Source organism: Eublepharis macularius, chromosome 5, assembly GCF_028583425.1.
Source record: "Eublepharis macularius isolate TG4126 chromosome 5, MPM_Emac_v1.0, whole genome shotgun sequence".
Taxonomy (NCBI): Eukaryota; Metazoa; Chordata; class Lepidosauria; order Squamata; family Eublepharidae; genus Eublepharis; species Eublepharis macularius.
Genome location: NC_072794.1, coordinates 154977567 through 154993172, shown reverse-complemented (window position 1 = coordinate 154993172; position 15606 = coordinate 154977567). Strand labels below are relative to the sequence as shown.

At 39.7% G+C, this 15606-nt stretch overlaps 1 protein-coding gene across 1 annotated transcript in view; it reads left to right on the top strand.

Moving 5' to 3' along the window:
- The window catches only part of CTCFL (CCCTC-binding factor like), a 35027-nt gene extending 20809 nt beyond the window's left edge, over positions 1-14218 (top strand). The window contains exons 7-10 of the mRNA XM_054980453.1: positions 169-329; positions 10290-10472; positions 13620-13737; positions 14082-14218. Of these exons, the coding sequence (XP_054836428.1) occupies positions 169-329; positions 10290-10472; positions 13620-13737; positions 14082-14218 (599 nt within the window). The remainder of the gene's footprint in view (positions 1-168; positions 330-10289; positions 10473-13619; positions 13738-14081) is intronic.
- The last annotated feature ends 1388 nt before the right edge of the window (positions 14219-15606 follow it).

The window sequence follows — 15606 nt, the reverse complement described above, 5'->3', positions numbered from 1 at the left end:
AAGGAATGCTGGTTTCTGAAGCCTTTGTTTTTTCCCATCTTCTTACCCCTGCACCCCAGATTCTGCAAAATGGGACTTCCTTTAGGGAAATCAAGGGAATGAGGAACAATCTTTGCACTGAGCAGTCTTTGAAAGGGGAAAAATAAGACTCTGCAAACCTTGTTTCAGGTATCCACTTGCGAAATCTCCATTCCTATATTGAAGTGCCGCTCAAGTGCAATTACTGTGACGGTACCTTTCACGAGCGTTATGCCTTCAGACAGCACAAGAAGATGCACCGGAATGAGAAGAGATTCAAATGTGATCAGTGCAATTATGCGTGCAAACAGGTATTTAAGGCAGCCGGGGTCTGATTGCTAGTTTGATGGGATTAGTTTGGGCAGACAGCCTTGCGTTGATCACTGTGCAAATATTTATTGCTGCAGTCTATATCCGAACTCCAGTAGTTACGCGGAGAGCATCAAGGTTTGCTGGCGCAATTGGCAGAACAGAAAAATTACTAATGATAAGCCTGATGGAGTGTGGCTTATTTGAAAATCGGAGCAGAGAGATTCGCTGTCTTTTTGATCAGAGGAGAAATTCTGCGTCTGAAACCATTTCTCTTAAGCGCATATCAGAGCTAATCACTGATATGTGAGAATGAAAATGGGCTAAATTATATTGGTATGATATCAAATCATAGTTCATTACATTCCTGTTTCTAAAGTAGCCAGAAAAATCCGACCATCCTAGTACCATCCTAGTAAGTTTAGCCGGTAGTTGGGCAAAATGTACATTCTGTTTAATTTTTTTTTTTTTTTTTTAAATAAACTTTTTATTAACTTTAAAAAAACAACATACAATGCGTAAACAGGAAAACAAATTACACAATATTAAAGTCAACTATAATACAAGAAAAAACAGATAGCTTATAATATACTACCAGTTTTCAAATATAATATTAACAAAGGAAAAAGAAAATTTGCTTAGAGAATTGCAATATACCTAAGCAGAGAGGGAGGTTCTTTACAGTTTGTATGAAACCCAACATATTGCTCAGAAACACCATGAGACAAACAATAAGTGCTTTGGAGGGTGTATATCATTGGTTAATAAGTAGTCAAAGAAAGGGAGCCATTTTGTCATAAAGTCAGTTTCTTTTGGAAAATGCTGAGATATATAAATAGAATCATAAACTTTCTCCTGGATATAATAATCCCAGACTCTGGAAAACCAACTGTCGATAGATGGGATCTTGGGGGACTTCCAGTTAGCTGCCAAAAGGGATTTTCCGACCATTAGGAGGTCATTAATTAATTCTTTCCTAATGCTTGGGATATCTATGTTGTCCCATTGATTTAGAAAAATTAGCTTAATATCAAAGGGTATTTCATAACCTGTTATTTCTTTTATATTCTTTAAAATCTCTATCCAATAGTTTTTAACTAGGGGACAATTCCACCAGCAATGATCGAAAGAACCTATCAAATTACATCTTTTCCAACAATAAGGTGACTGAGTTTGTGAAAATAATGAGAGTCTCTTTGGTGTTAAATAACATCTGTGGATAATTTTATAAGCTTGAATTCTGTTGTTTATTATGCGAGAATCTCTTATATTAGAAGACCAAATTTTTTCCCATTGGTCTGGGGGAATTACAGATCCACAATCTGTTTGCCAGTCTAGCTGATATTTCTGAGGTTTTAATTCAAAGGTATTAAGAAGCAAATTATAAAGTTTGGATATCAAACCTTTTTGCGTCCAATCTGTTTGATTTAAGAGCTGTTCAAATTCTGTCATAGGGTTACTAAGGATTTGTTTAATTCCAATTTGATACATCATGTGAGAAAGTTGAAGATAAGTAAACCATTGCATTTTTTGTTGTAATTTATGTTCTAAGTCTTGTTTACCTAAAAAACCTGTACTTGTGGATATATCAATTAAACGAGTTAAATTCTGTTGTTGCCAGAAAGACATAAAAGAATTAGATTGGCCTGGGGGAAACCATGTTTGTCCTAAAAAGGATGAAAACCGGGATAATTTTGGCAAAATCTTTTTTTTGTATTGAGACCATATGCTCAGTATATCCACTAAAAAAGGATTATTTATCAATTTGCATAAATGATCATTTTTAACATTCCATATTAAATTCTGTATTACAAGAGGTGCATAATTAGGATGTATCGTTGTAACCCAATTCAAAGAAGTTGGGGTTCGTAAAATCTGGACTACATTCAATAACCTGGTAGCTACTTGGTATGTGTTAAGGTCTGGGTAATTAAAACCCCCTTTCCCATATTTCAGTCGGAGTGTGGTAAAAGCAATTCTCTGTTTTTTATAGTTCCATAAAAATTTATTTAACAAACTTTGCCAATTTTTCATCGTTTTCTGTGGGATCTTGAGTGGAATTGCTCTCATAAGAAATAAAAGTTTTGGCAGAATAAATGTTTTAATTATATGATACCTTTCAAACCAAGAGAGATTTAATTTGTTCCATTTGCCTAAGTTCAATTTTATTTGTTCTATAACTGCATTATGATTTAGTTTAAACAGTTGCTTCAAATCTGTAGAGATATTAATGCCCAAATATTTTATGTATTTAGAGACCCAACGATAATTACAGATTTTTTTCAGATGGGTAATTGAATCTTTTTGAATATAGACTGGGAGCAATTGAGATTTCATTTGGTTAATTGTTAACCCTGAAATATTACTGAATTTTGTTAGTGTCTCCTGTAGGGGAATAATCGATTTAATTGGATTTACCAAATAGAGCAATAGGTCATCAGCAAAAAGGCTTAATTTAAAGTTGTAAATTTTGGTGGTAATCCCTTGTATTTGGGTGTCATTCCTAACAGTCTCTGCTAAGGGTTCCATAGCCAAAATAAATAAAATGGGGGAAAGTGGGCAACCTTGTCTCGTACCTCTCTGAATGGCAATTTTATTTGAAAAAAAACCATTGATTTTAATTTGAGCTGTATTTTGTGAGTAAATCGTGTCTATCATTCTTAGAAATTTATCACCAAAACACATATGTTTTAACACTGATTTAAGATATTGGATCTCAATGGAATCAAAAGCTTTTTCAATGTCGAGAGAAATAAAAGCAGACTCTATATTATTTGTTTGGCAGTATGAGATTAAGTTTAGAGTTTTGTAAATATTGTTAGTCAGGTCTCTAGATGGAATAAAACCAGATTGGTCCTGGTGAATATAGTGGGAAATGAATGAATTTATCCTTTTAGTTAGAACCATAGTGAAGATTTTATAATCTTGGTTTAAAAGGGATATGGGTCTATAAGACCCCGGGTTGGTAACATCTCTGCCCTGTTTTGGTATTACAGTAATTGAAGCATTTGTCCAAGAAGGAGGCATCTTACCACATTCTAAGACTTCATTACAAACTTCAGTTAAAGGTTTGCTTATAAGCATGATAAATTTTTTGTAATATTCTGATGGAAATCCATCAGGACCTGGCGATTTATTATTTGGCAATGATTTTATTGCTTCTGATATTTCCTGTTGAGTAATTGGGCTATCTAAAAGAGATTGATGCTTAGTGTCCAGTTTTTTTAAATTTGCTAGTGATTGTAAAAATTGCAAAATAGACTTCTGATTTGGTTTTTTGGATGTATATAACTGAGTATAGTAATCCTCAAAAACATTCAAAATCTCTTTTGTTGCGGTGTGAGCTACTCCCTTAGTGTCGATTATTTTCTTAATGCACCTTTGTGTCTCTTTGTCTTTGATCTTGTGGGACAAAAGTCTAGAAAATTTGGGTGAATTGAACCAGTAATTTATTTTAACGTATTGTAGCTTTTTTTGGATTTTATTGATATCTAATGATTCAAGTAATTTACGTTGAGATAGTAATTTTTTATAAATTTTTTTACTGCATGTTCTTTTATGGGTAGCTTCTAACATTTTTATATTCTCTTGGAGTTCCTGTTTAAGGATATTTCTTTGTTTATTAATATGTGCTGAAAGAGATATTAAATGTCCCCTTGTAACAACTTTCATTGTATCCCAAAGTATGCTTGGTGAAATGTTTTCTGTTTTATTATCAATGATAGCTAATTCTATAATCTTGTTAATTTCTGTGACTGTTGTTTGATTGGTAATTAAGGACTTATTGAATGACCAAAATTTTGGTTTGAAAAAATTTGGATTGATTTGTAATGAACATTTGACCCATGCATGATCTGACAAGGTAATATTACCTAATTCAGAGCTGACTATATTGTCTGTAATTGAATCAGAAACTAATAAATAATCAATTCTAGTGTAAATGTTGTATTTTGAAGAAAAATAGGTAAAATCTTTTTCATTTTTGTGTTGATACCTCCAAATATCAACCAGGTTATTGTTCTCTAAAAGGCGTGCTAGACCGGAGTAGTCATTCTTATATTTAGATGTCTTCTGTTTGGGTCTAGATCTATCTAGTTTATAATTTATTATATAATTTAAATCTCCCCCTAAAATCTGAATGCCTTCACTAAATTGTGTAAATTTGTCTAAAGAATTTTTTATAAATGTTAGTTGGTCCTGGTTAGGTGCATATATAGAACCAAAGGTGTATAGCTGGTTTTCAATTGTGCCCTTAATGAATAGAAACCTGCCCTTAGAGTCTCTAATTAAGTCATTAAGTTGAAATGGTAAAGTTTTTGAAATAAGGATGGACACCCCTCTTGCTTTGGAAGTCCCAACTGCATGGTATTGTAAATGATAACGATTAGACTTCAAGTTTTTTGTATGTTTAGAATCAAAATGAGTTTCTTGTAGTAAAATAATGTCTGAACCTGTTTTAGATAATTCAGAAATAATTCGTTTTCTCTTAATCGGATTTCCAAGGCCACGTACATTAAAGGAAATAACTTTGAGATGGTCTGCCATATCTATTTTTGTTTGTTATAAGAAAAAATAGTTCTCAAATAACTTATCAGATACTTATTAACGACCAAAAATTAAACACTTCTTCAACTTAGAAATAGCTAATCTTCTCTTTTTTCCTCCTCTTTTCTTCCCCCCCTCTTTTTTATGTTTCTTTGCCAAAATTAAAATTAAAGCAGTACTAAAAATACTAAGCTAGTAAGCTTAGATACAAAGATTGCAGTAAGCAATATTTTAATTTGTGACAGTAGAATTAAGTATTTTGCTCTAATACATTTTATCTCAAAAAACAAACAACTAAGCTCTATCAAGCGTTGTAGAAAGGAATCTATAAAAACACTATTTAAACTAATTAACTTTTATAAAAAACAAAAATCACTTTTATATAATCCGTTAATACTATTTCCCTTTCCCTCCCCCAGTTCTTATTAGTAACAGAGCATTAAAAATACAAAAATATGAAGCTATAAAAACTTGAGTAAGAAAAAATAAAAAGACAATTATAAATCACGTGGACTAGTGTGTTACTTCACGCACTAGCTATTTGTTAAGAGAGAGAAGAAAAAAAAACCCCAACCCTTAAAAACTAACTCAACAGAAGCCAAAGAACACTAAGCTAGCAGCTTAGATATACAATAAGCAATATTTTAATTTGCAGCTATAAAATAAAATATTTTTACACTGGTGCACTTTAGAGGCTGAGTTCTAGCAAATGTAAAAAAAAAAAAATTAAAAACCACTACTTAAACTAATTAACTTTTATAGTAACAAGACCCTCCACAATACAATTCCCCTTAACCCTATAACAGTATACCCCTCTTCCCTCCCCCAAATCTTATTAGTAACAGCTCAAAGCTATAAAACTGTAGAAATTTTTATAAGGAAAAAAAAACAGTTATAGTTCACTTGGACTAGTGTGTTACTGCACACACTAGCTATTTGGTAAAAAACCAACCCTTTGGAACTATCAACCCAACAGGAGCCACACTGAAGAAACCACCCTAGGCTCCCCCCACCTGGAAAAATAAGATGAACATTAACGTGCAGAGAATTTCCACCTCAACTGTTGACTAAACTCAAAAACACATTCCCACATTAAGCTTAATTCTTTTTTGTTGTTCTTAATTAGTTGTCCAGAATAGGGATTTTACTCCCTTTTTGAGGAGAAGGTGTTGGAAATTTTCTTTTTTGACTATACTTGCTGACATCCATCGGAGTCTCCACATGCAAGTTCTGCAGCAATTGTTCAGCCTCATCTAAATTTGAAGCAATCAGTTGTTTTCCATTATGCATGACAGAGAGTTTAATAAAGTTGCTCCATCTGTAACGAATGTTAGCTCTTTGCAAGGCTAAAGTGACTGATTTTAAGTCCTTCCTTTTGGACAACACTTCACCCGGTAAATCAGGAAAGATGTAAGCTGGCTTTTCGTTGAAAAGAAGTGGGCTTTTGACTCTGGTCACATCCATTAGTTGCTTGCGTATTTTGTGGTCTGCAATTTCCACAATGATATCTCTTGGAAGATTTCTCTTTTTGGCAGCCTGCTCAGATCCCAGTCGAAAAGCCTTAGTGATGGTTAGCTCTGCATCGTTAGGTAAATTGAGCAGTTCGGAGAACCATTTAGTTAGCATTGTGATTAAGTTATCATTAATAGATTGCAACTCTTCTACGTTTCTTATCTTCAAATTGTTTCTTCGTGCAGCCACTTCAAGGTTAATTAGCCTCATTTCATGAGAGTCAGAGGTATCTTGGAGCTCACGAATATCCCTCTGCGACATAAGAGCCAAATCCAGGGCATTTTCAACTTTTGCATTTGTTTTACTGAGCTCTAATTTAATGTCTGCCAACTGCATTGAAAGGGGCTGTATTAAAGCCGACATTTGTTTTAAGAGTGACTGTTCAAGCTGTGCTATTTGTTTAGGTAAGAGTAAAAGCTGTTTATTTACCTCTGCACTAGCTTCCAGTATTCCCTCGGCCATGTTTGTTTTGCTTTCCAGGCCTTGGCTTTTCTGCACTTCAAAGTCAGCTCCTTCAAAGAGGTTTTGCAAGCACTTAACTGCTTTTGTTGGTGATTTTTTCTTCATCAGCCCCTGCTTTTTCATAGCCTCCTCAAACTTTAAGCTTTAAAAAGCTTTATTTACATGCTTCCAGGCGGGGGAGAGCTGGAGCTCCTTCAATATGCATCCATCTTGCACAGATGCCACGCCCCTTCCCTGTTTAATTTTGAGAGTATTTAAAAGTCTTGAGAAAAGGACATCCGAGATCTGAAAAACGAAATGTAATGTTTGGGATACAGAGAACTATTTGGGGGCTTGTCTACACCCAGTGGGGTTTTATTATTTGACCAAAACACTCTTTTCCTCAACACACACCGTGAACCGCTTCGAGATCTTAATTGAAGAGAAGCAGTATGAAAATCGAATAAACAAACAAACGTATAGCTTGTGAGGCTCTCCTTGGTTACAAAATGCAGCTGGTCGTTTGACTGGCCCCAGCGAGCTTCCATGGGGGAGTGAGGATTTGTCCCAGTTCCCAGATGGACACTCGGACCGCTACACCGTGGCTTGCATTTCAGAAAGAAGGCTGGATGAGAATGCTACTCCTCAACGCTGTGCAAATGCGTGTTGTCATCCATGGGGGGGGGACATTCTATTGTGTGAGTCCCATCAGCAATATATATTGGTACACCCTTGATGCTTGTTTCCTACCCCACTGAGAGCTCAGATTGGTCCATCTCCTATAATTACTGCTTCTTGGCTCTTGCAAGGATCCGTTTGCATTCCCTTTTCTCCTTCCATTTCCCCAATATTTTCTTATTCTTCTAAAACAAGCATCTTGTGGGTCTTGATTGGCTGCCTGGGTTCTGATTCCCCCCCCCCTTAAGGGTGGGCCCCTCTTTTGCTTTTCAGTCGTGTCTCGATAAGCCTAAATCTAATTATTTCATTTTAAAAATAAACGAACACTGGTTTTCTCTTAGCAGGAGATGCGCTTTTTCCATTTCCTGGCTTAGGCCTGGGTAGAAATGATTACACTTCATCCCCTCGGTACGTGTTTGGAAAAGAGTTTGATTTAAATATTTAAATTTTGTCGGCTGGTTCTCTACAGTGATGTTTATTTGTTTGCCTTACTCTATACCCAATTTCTGCCTCGGACTTGGTCTCTTAAAAATCCAGTGTTTGAATTTGATCCAGCGTGCTCTGATAATGAGGGTTTTTTAAAAGAGGGAATTATTTATTTTTGAGATGAAGTTGATGTACCAAAGCAGGATTTTTTAATGCGTGTTTTTTTCTACTTTGAGTAGTTTTAAAAAAATGAAGTAGAGAGAGGAAGCTTGATAGCTGGTGGGGGTGGAAGGCTCACCTCACCCAGCTGTTTTGCATCTGAACCCTACCATAGCACCAAACACTCCCATGCACATGTGAATGTGCGCACACACACATTGATTTTGTGCTGTTGCTGCCTTCTTTCACATGAGCTAAGGGGCAAGCTACATGACACTGGAATCTCGTGAGTGGAACTGTAATTTGAACCTGAAAGGCAACTGTGGTGTGGCTACGGTTGCCAGCTCAGGCTTGGGAAATTCCAGGAAATTTGATAGCAGTGCCTGGAGAAGGCAGTATTTGAGGAGGTAAAGGAGCTCAGCAAGGATCAGATGCCATTAGAGTCTGCCCTCCAAAGATGCAGTTTCCTTCAGGGGAACTGATATATCCGTCGTAATTCTGTGGGAAACCCAGGCCGCATCTGAGACTTGGTTACCCTAGAAGCGGCCTAGTATGGATCCAGGCCATAGTGCCCGGAATGGGAGAGGTTAACTGCCCCTCCCAAGACACAGACAGCATTTCCCCAACTGGGGATCCTTGCTGCCACTGCCTACCCACCTTGATGCTCTAAGCACAGGAGTCAGGCCATAGTTCTCAACTTGTGGGTCATGACCCCAAAACTGGTCACAACTGTCTCACAGGTGGTCTATAGTGTTGCCAGCTTCAAGGTGGAGTCCAGAGATCTCCTGGAATTACAACTGATCTCCAAACCTCAGAGGTCAGTTCCCCTGGAGGAAATGGCAGCCCCTGAGGGCAGAGTCTATTGGCATGATACCCTGTGGAGGTCCCTCCCATCCCCAAATCTCTAGGAATTTCCATCCCCAAATCTCCAGAGTTGGCAACCTTAGGTATAAAGCCAAACTTCCAAACTTAAATTTATATACCATCCTTCAGGACAACTTAACACTCACTCAGAGCGGTGTACAAAGTGTGTTATAATTATCCTCACATCAATTACCCTGTGAAGTGGGTGAGGCGGAGAGAGCTCTGGAAGAGATGTGACTGACCCCAGGTCACCCAGCTGGCTTCATGCGGAGGAGTGGGGAATCAAACTGGTTCTCTAGATTAGAGTCCTGCTGCTCTTAACCGCTTCACCAAACTGGGTCAGCTCCATAGTGCAAGGGGTATTTTAACTCCTTAAAGATGCCTCTGCATCTAGGCCTCTTCCACTGAGACAACGATCGTATCCCCTGAGGTGTGGTGGACAGGTAAGTATATCCCATCAGATCACTCTTCAGTCCTGCTCAGTAAACAGCATAGGGGAGATTCTGGTACCTTCGGAGACGGGTCTTTTTATTGCTTCCAGCAGGGAGAGAACCTTACAGATGGAGAACGCTAATACATGCAAGATGGAGAACACTAATATATACAAGGTGTTTGAAAAGGTCATCTTGCAAATGGGTACAATCAGCAGCCTCCCACCTCCAAGCATTTTAAGTTGTGACTCCCCTTTCTAGAATTCCCTGCCTGGTAAGGTCTAGAAGGCTCCCACTCTTGTATCCTCAGAATACGTCAAATGGAATTGATCGGCAGATCAATTTTTGTAATCCACCTTGAGTCTCTGCAAGGAAGTCAGATTACAAATGAAATCAGACAACAAATAAGTGCTTGTATTTTATTTTGACTCTTTTTACTCCTTTCCATTCCTAAAGCAATGTACCACTGATTTGAAGTAACCTCTTGCCATATTTTAAATTAACCAAAAATATGTTTATTCTAAAGTCTTCCAGCATCATCTCTAATTTAGGACAATCTCTGATGTGGTAGGTGCCTTTATTGTCGTTTACAAAATGAAGGTTTAGTATGTAACTGCAGAACTGACCGTGCAATCCTAAGGAAAGTTACTCCAAACTAAGGCCATTGAGCTCCCCACTGACTGGGGGGGGGCTCTGTAAAATCAACCCCCAGTCTAAGCTCACTGATTTCAGTGGGCTTAGACTGGAGTAACTCTCCTTAGGATTGCACTGTAAAATTGGGAGCTAATTAGCTTTCAACATAAGGTAAAAAAGAATTCTGTGTTAGAAGGAAATTTTCAGGATGGGCCAGGGCTGATCTTTTTGTTGATTTTATGTGAAAGCTTCTAACACCATTTATACTTTTAGGAACGTCACATGGTTATGCACAAGCGGACACATACCGGTGAGAAACCCTTTGTCTGCACAGCTTGCAGCAAATGCTTTCGGCAGAAGCAGCTGCTTACTGTTCACTTCAAGAAATACCACGACTCCACTTTTAAGCCACGTGTCTATGATTGCCCTAAATGTGGCAAGGGCTATTCACGCTGGGTAAGCACAGTTGCTTTAAGGAATCTTATTGGTCATATTGCTAGTCCAATATATATCCAGAATGCCATTCCATGCAGACACAAAAGCAGTAAAAAAAATCTCTGCTGTTGAGGTGGAGCTGTGGCTCAGTGGTAGAGCCTGAGTTTTTGCATGCAGAAGGATCCAGGTTCAATTCCTGGCATGTTAGCAAGTGCTCAAAAAGACCTTTTGATACCTGGGCCCCTGGAAAGCTGCTACCAGGTCAGAGTAGACAATACTGATATAGAAGGATCAGTGGTCTGATTTGGTTTAAGTCAGCTTCATATTTTAATTTTTTTAAAGCAATTTGCATTACGGTTGCAAAGATGGACTTTCTCATGTGTTGACATGAAGTTGTCTTTTTTTTTTTTAATGCTGGTGGCCGGCTGGAGTTCTCCTGCTGGCTGCTGCTTGATGGCCAATTTAGGAATCAGTAGAGAAAATTTAGTGCAGCTGTGCAGAGAGGGACCTAGTTTGGAAGTCTGTAAAATCAACATCCTTTGTCTCAACTTGCTTGAAACTTAAGAGGTTCTTTGATAGAGAGGCAGAAGAGGCTGTTCTGCAATTTTGGTGTCATTTGGTTGAAAAACAATTATTCCAGTCCCCTCCCTGAAAAACTTCCCCATAGGGAATAATGGCTGACTAAGGGTGGGGGGAGATCTGCAACAGAAGCCTTCCTTACTTTTTGAAAGGAAACAAACAACAAGCTACAACAAGTAAGGATGGCAAATGCAAAGTTTTTAGCGGAAAGGTAATTTGTTTTATTGTTAGTCATTGTAAGAGTAGGGAAATGAAATGAATGCAGACAGGGCTTTGGTTTTTTACATGCACATGGCTGGCTGGAGCTCTCGTTCTGGCTGCTGCTTGACGGCCATTTTAGGAATTGAGAACTTAGTGTGACTGCACAGAGAGAGACCTAATTTGGAGGTCTGTAAAATCAACCCCCTGAGTTCAATCTGCTTGAAACTTAAGGGGATTTAGATTAGAGAGAGGACTGTGTTCTGTGCACATTTGGTGCCATTATAAACAGCTGCCCTAAACGCTCATACACATTCCCCATTGAAAATAATGGTCCCAGAACTCAGGAAATTTTTAAAAAATGGATTTGTATCTGAACTGGTAATTTCTTACCTGGAAATAAGAAATCAGAGTAAAAAATTCCCACCACCACCACCACCACCAACCTGGATCTGAAGTTGTAATGAAAATTTTCTCAGTGCACACCCCTAGTGGTGGGTGGAACCACAAAATGGCTGCCGCAGGAGGTGGAACCAGCCACAAAATGGTTTCCACAGCTTACCTTCAGACACTCAGCAAAGATCCTTGTGCTGTGGTGGCAACTGAATCCAAAGCCAATCATATCTCCAGTAGCTAATCAGAAGCTGGGCAAAAGCCCCACCTGGCCCCACACACTTTCTGAAAACATTTGGTGGGCACCACCTTGGAGACTCCTGCAATAGTCTATTAAAATGGATACAATGGAGGAGAAGATAACAAAATATCCTGCTTTGGGTCCCCATTGAGGAGAAAGGCAGGGTTAGGGATGTGCACCAAAAAAAAAAAATTCAGTCTAGATCCAGGTTTCAGAGATACCATAAAAATTCGGTATCCTAAATCTAGGTCAGATTCTCTCATCTGGTTTGGTAGGATTAGAGAATCTCGAATTTATCTGGCCATTATTCCCTATAATAGTAACAACTGCGCTTGTATACCACTCTTCTAGACAGATTAATGCCCCACCCAGAGTAGTGAACAAGTTAGTGTTATTATTATCCCCACAATACAGCTGGGGAGCTGAGTCTGAGAGGAGCGGCTTACCCAAGGCCACCTACTGAGCTCATGGCCATAGTGGGGTTCAAACCAGTACAGTGATAAATTGCAACCTGACCACTTAACTACTGTGCTACAGCTATGAGAAAAACTGTCCAATGGCTGGGGGAAAGGCGCATTCTTCAAACAAACTCCACCAAATTTGCAAAGAACCTACTCCTTCCTATCCAATAAAGGCTCTCTCCCCAAGTTTCAGGAGGATTGGACCCCCCCCCCCCCGAACAAGGTGCCCCCAGCCACTCCCCAGTGTTTCCTATGGAGAAAACATTTCCAAGGCTTTCCAGGCAAAGAGAAGCCTTAAACAAAGGCAATCCCTGGCCAAAAGCCACCCCCAATGTAAGTCCCACTCCCAATGCAACCCGAGCCAGCAAATCCCAACAAACCCAAGCTGCTGAAAGGTAACCCCTGTCCAACCAGAGAATCCCAAACTGGAGCAAGGGGAGTGAGGGTTGCTGGAGCCGAGGGCTTTAAAAGATAGTCGGTGGTGGCTTGGAGAGTTCTTCTGGAGGGGCTGGTTGGGAATCCACTCTTCTGCTGCCTCCTGTCCCTTGATGGCCTTGCACTCTTCTCCTACTGTGGCGTGGACCTCGCTTTCACCGCGCCCGTTCACTCTCTGCTCTCTGCTGTGGCTGCCTGCTTCCCTCCATGAGGTGAGGGCTCTGTGGCCATCGCCTCGAGGAAAAGAGCAGACAGCAGAGGCAGAGCAGCAGCAAGTGACAGGGCAGGGGTGTGAAGTAAAGACAAGCTCCGCACCGTGGCAGGAGTGTGGCACGAGGCTGATGGAGGATAGAAGGCAGAGAGGCTGGGAGAGGAGCCACCCAGGAGCAGGGGGAGCCATCGGGTACAGGCCAAGGGAGATGGGCTTGTCTTCCCTCTCCTATGTCTCAGATGAAAAAAACCTGGAGAAGCCAAATAATCTGGCCTATCAGAGTCTGGCTTCCTGGATCCCATCTGAGATTATCCAGTGTGATCCACCATAGCCAGATTATGCCAAATCAGCATAAATCTGGCTATTTAGCCGGCTCACGATTCCCAGGCTGAATCCACATGTACCGGCATAGTGCTAAACTGCCGGAATGCCAGCGTCTTCCTGGCATGATTTCTGATGTCATCGCGCCACTCTTGTGGCACGATGACGTCAGAAATTGCGCCAGGAAGACTCTGGCATTCCGGCAGTTTAGCGCTATGCCTGTAGGTGTGGATTCAGCCCCAGATCGCACACCCCTAGACAGGGAATGAATGAAGTACATAAGTTAAGCAATAACCAAATGTCTTCTTGTGTTCCTTTGTACTGCATAGAATAACATGCGTAAGCATGCTGAAAACTGTGGGAAAGCAAGAGTGGCTCGCCCCAGCAAAGAAAGCAAGCGCCAACAGAAAGACTGCAAGAGAGCAAGCCACGATGCCAAACCAGAAGGTAATGGCCGACCTGATCTCTGGGTAGGATTGAAAAAGGAGACTTCTGTTTGTGTGCAGAACTGTGGCCTCTTCTGCCAAGCTGGGCATACCCACGTCAGAACTGAGCCCTGGTATTTTTATCTAGTGCTGTGTCCACTAGACCTGTGAGACAGATGGAGATAATATGTATGATAGAATACCAGCATACATGGTGGCAGAATGGGGACTTGAAACTGGGCCTCTTAGGTCTTAGTCTGATGACTAGGACTTGGCAGACTTTGGCACTCAGTTGAGTGAGGGGCAACTTATTCTTGGGAATAAATCATGTTTGATCTCTCTCTCTCCCTGTCTCCCCTCCTGAAGCAGTTACTTGTGTGAACTCTCAACACTACACCATGTATAGTATTCCTGTTGCAACTTGGGAGAAAGAAGAGGTTCTGTTGGAAGATGAGGAATCAAGAGTGACATGTGAAATGATCTTCAACTTGATGGATAAGTAGTGCAGATGGTGCCTCTTACTTTTGCTGGCCACGTCTCAGATCCAGAAAGCCATTCAACCTGGTTGGTGTTTCCGGTGTGTTCCTGTGTAATGTCTCTGGATATGAGTTGATGGCTGTTAATGCGACACACGTTTTGCATGTTCCTGCCAGGGTCATGAACAATAGCCCCGTTGCCTTTTCAAAGGGAATTCATACTTAGAAATATTTGGTTCTCTCACCGCATGCCATGCTGAATAAATGACTGGATTTTTGAATTGATTCCATTGTATTCAGAGTTGCAACTTTACTTTATAAAAACGGAGATTAAGATTTAATTTGAATATATTCCTCAATTACAATCATTCAGCTTGGAAACAGAGTCAGCGTTTTCAGAGAACTGTGAAGTATACGTGCTGCCTCTAATCAAACGAGTGTTAAAGGTTTTGGTGGCGCTTCAAAAACTTGCAAGCCCAGTTTTACCCAAAGTAGGACAAGAAGGGACAGATGTATATATCGCAGGTGTATCTGCTGCTATCCAGGAGCGCACTGGACCACAATTTCTCATTACGTCCAAACTTGGATGCTTTAACAAAGTGGACTTTGTGTCTTCCTCACAAAGTGTGATCCACAATTTAAATGTGCGAGCTCAAGAATACACTGAGTTTGTTCCTGACCTTTGAATATACAAGCCCACAAAATTTGGATACGTATTTGCTGGCATGAAGTTCACGTTGAATAAGTTTATACATTAAGTTTTTACATCTTGGTTTCAATAAGTCTTTTAGGGTCATAGGTTTCTATTTCCATACCCCTTGGGTGGAGCACCACTTCCAGAGCCCACCACTGCCCATCTAACTTTCCAGAGCCAATTATTTGAGGCGAGGGGCAGAAGGAACAGAGTCTAGGCCCCAACAATCCCCAGTTTGACAAGTGGTCAGTACTATTTGGCAACTTCCCTAAACTGTGGAAATCCTTCTGTTTAATTTCCTCACAGGTTGTCCTCCGGACGGGGGCCATAGTATTTGTACAAAAGCAGCTTATTATTTCAAAATCATTAAGAAATTTCCAGAAATAATAAGAATTGTTTGTATTATACATAACATTTTATTGTAGTAAGGTGCAACATGGTATTCTGTATTTTGTGGTGGTTTCTCTACTTCAAATGTTTCCTGGTTTTGAAGATAAGATGCTGTTCTAGTTAAAGCTAGTAGGCTTGATTTGCCTAAATTATATGAGAATTTAATATCCAAGCGGACTATATGAAACATTACCGGAATGTTAATGTTTGTTACGTATGGAAATTGGAAGAATGAATTGTTCTTTGTTTAATAAAAGTTCTGAGCAAAAATACTGGCTTCTTCCTGGTCACTTGACTCATGGTGGGCTGTATTCTGCCCCTCTGCTCTGCT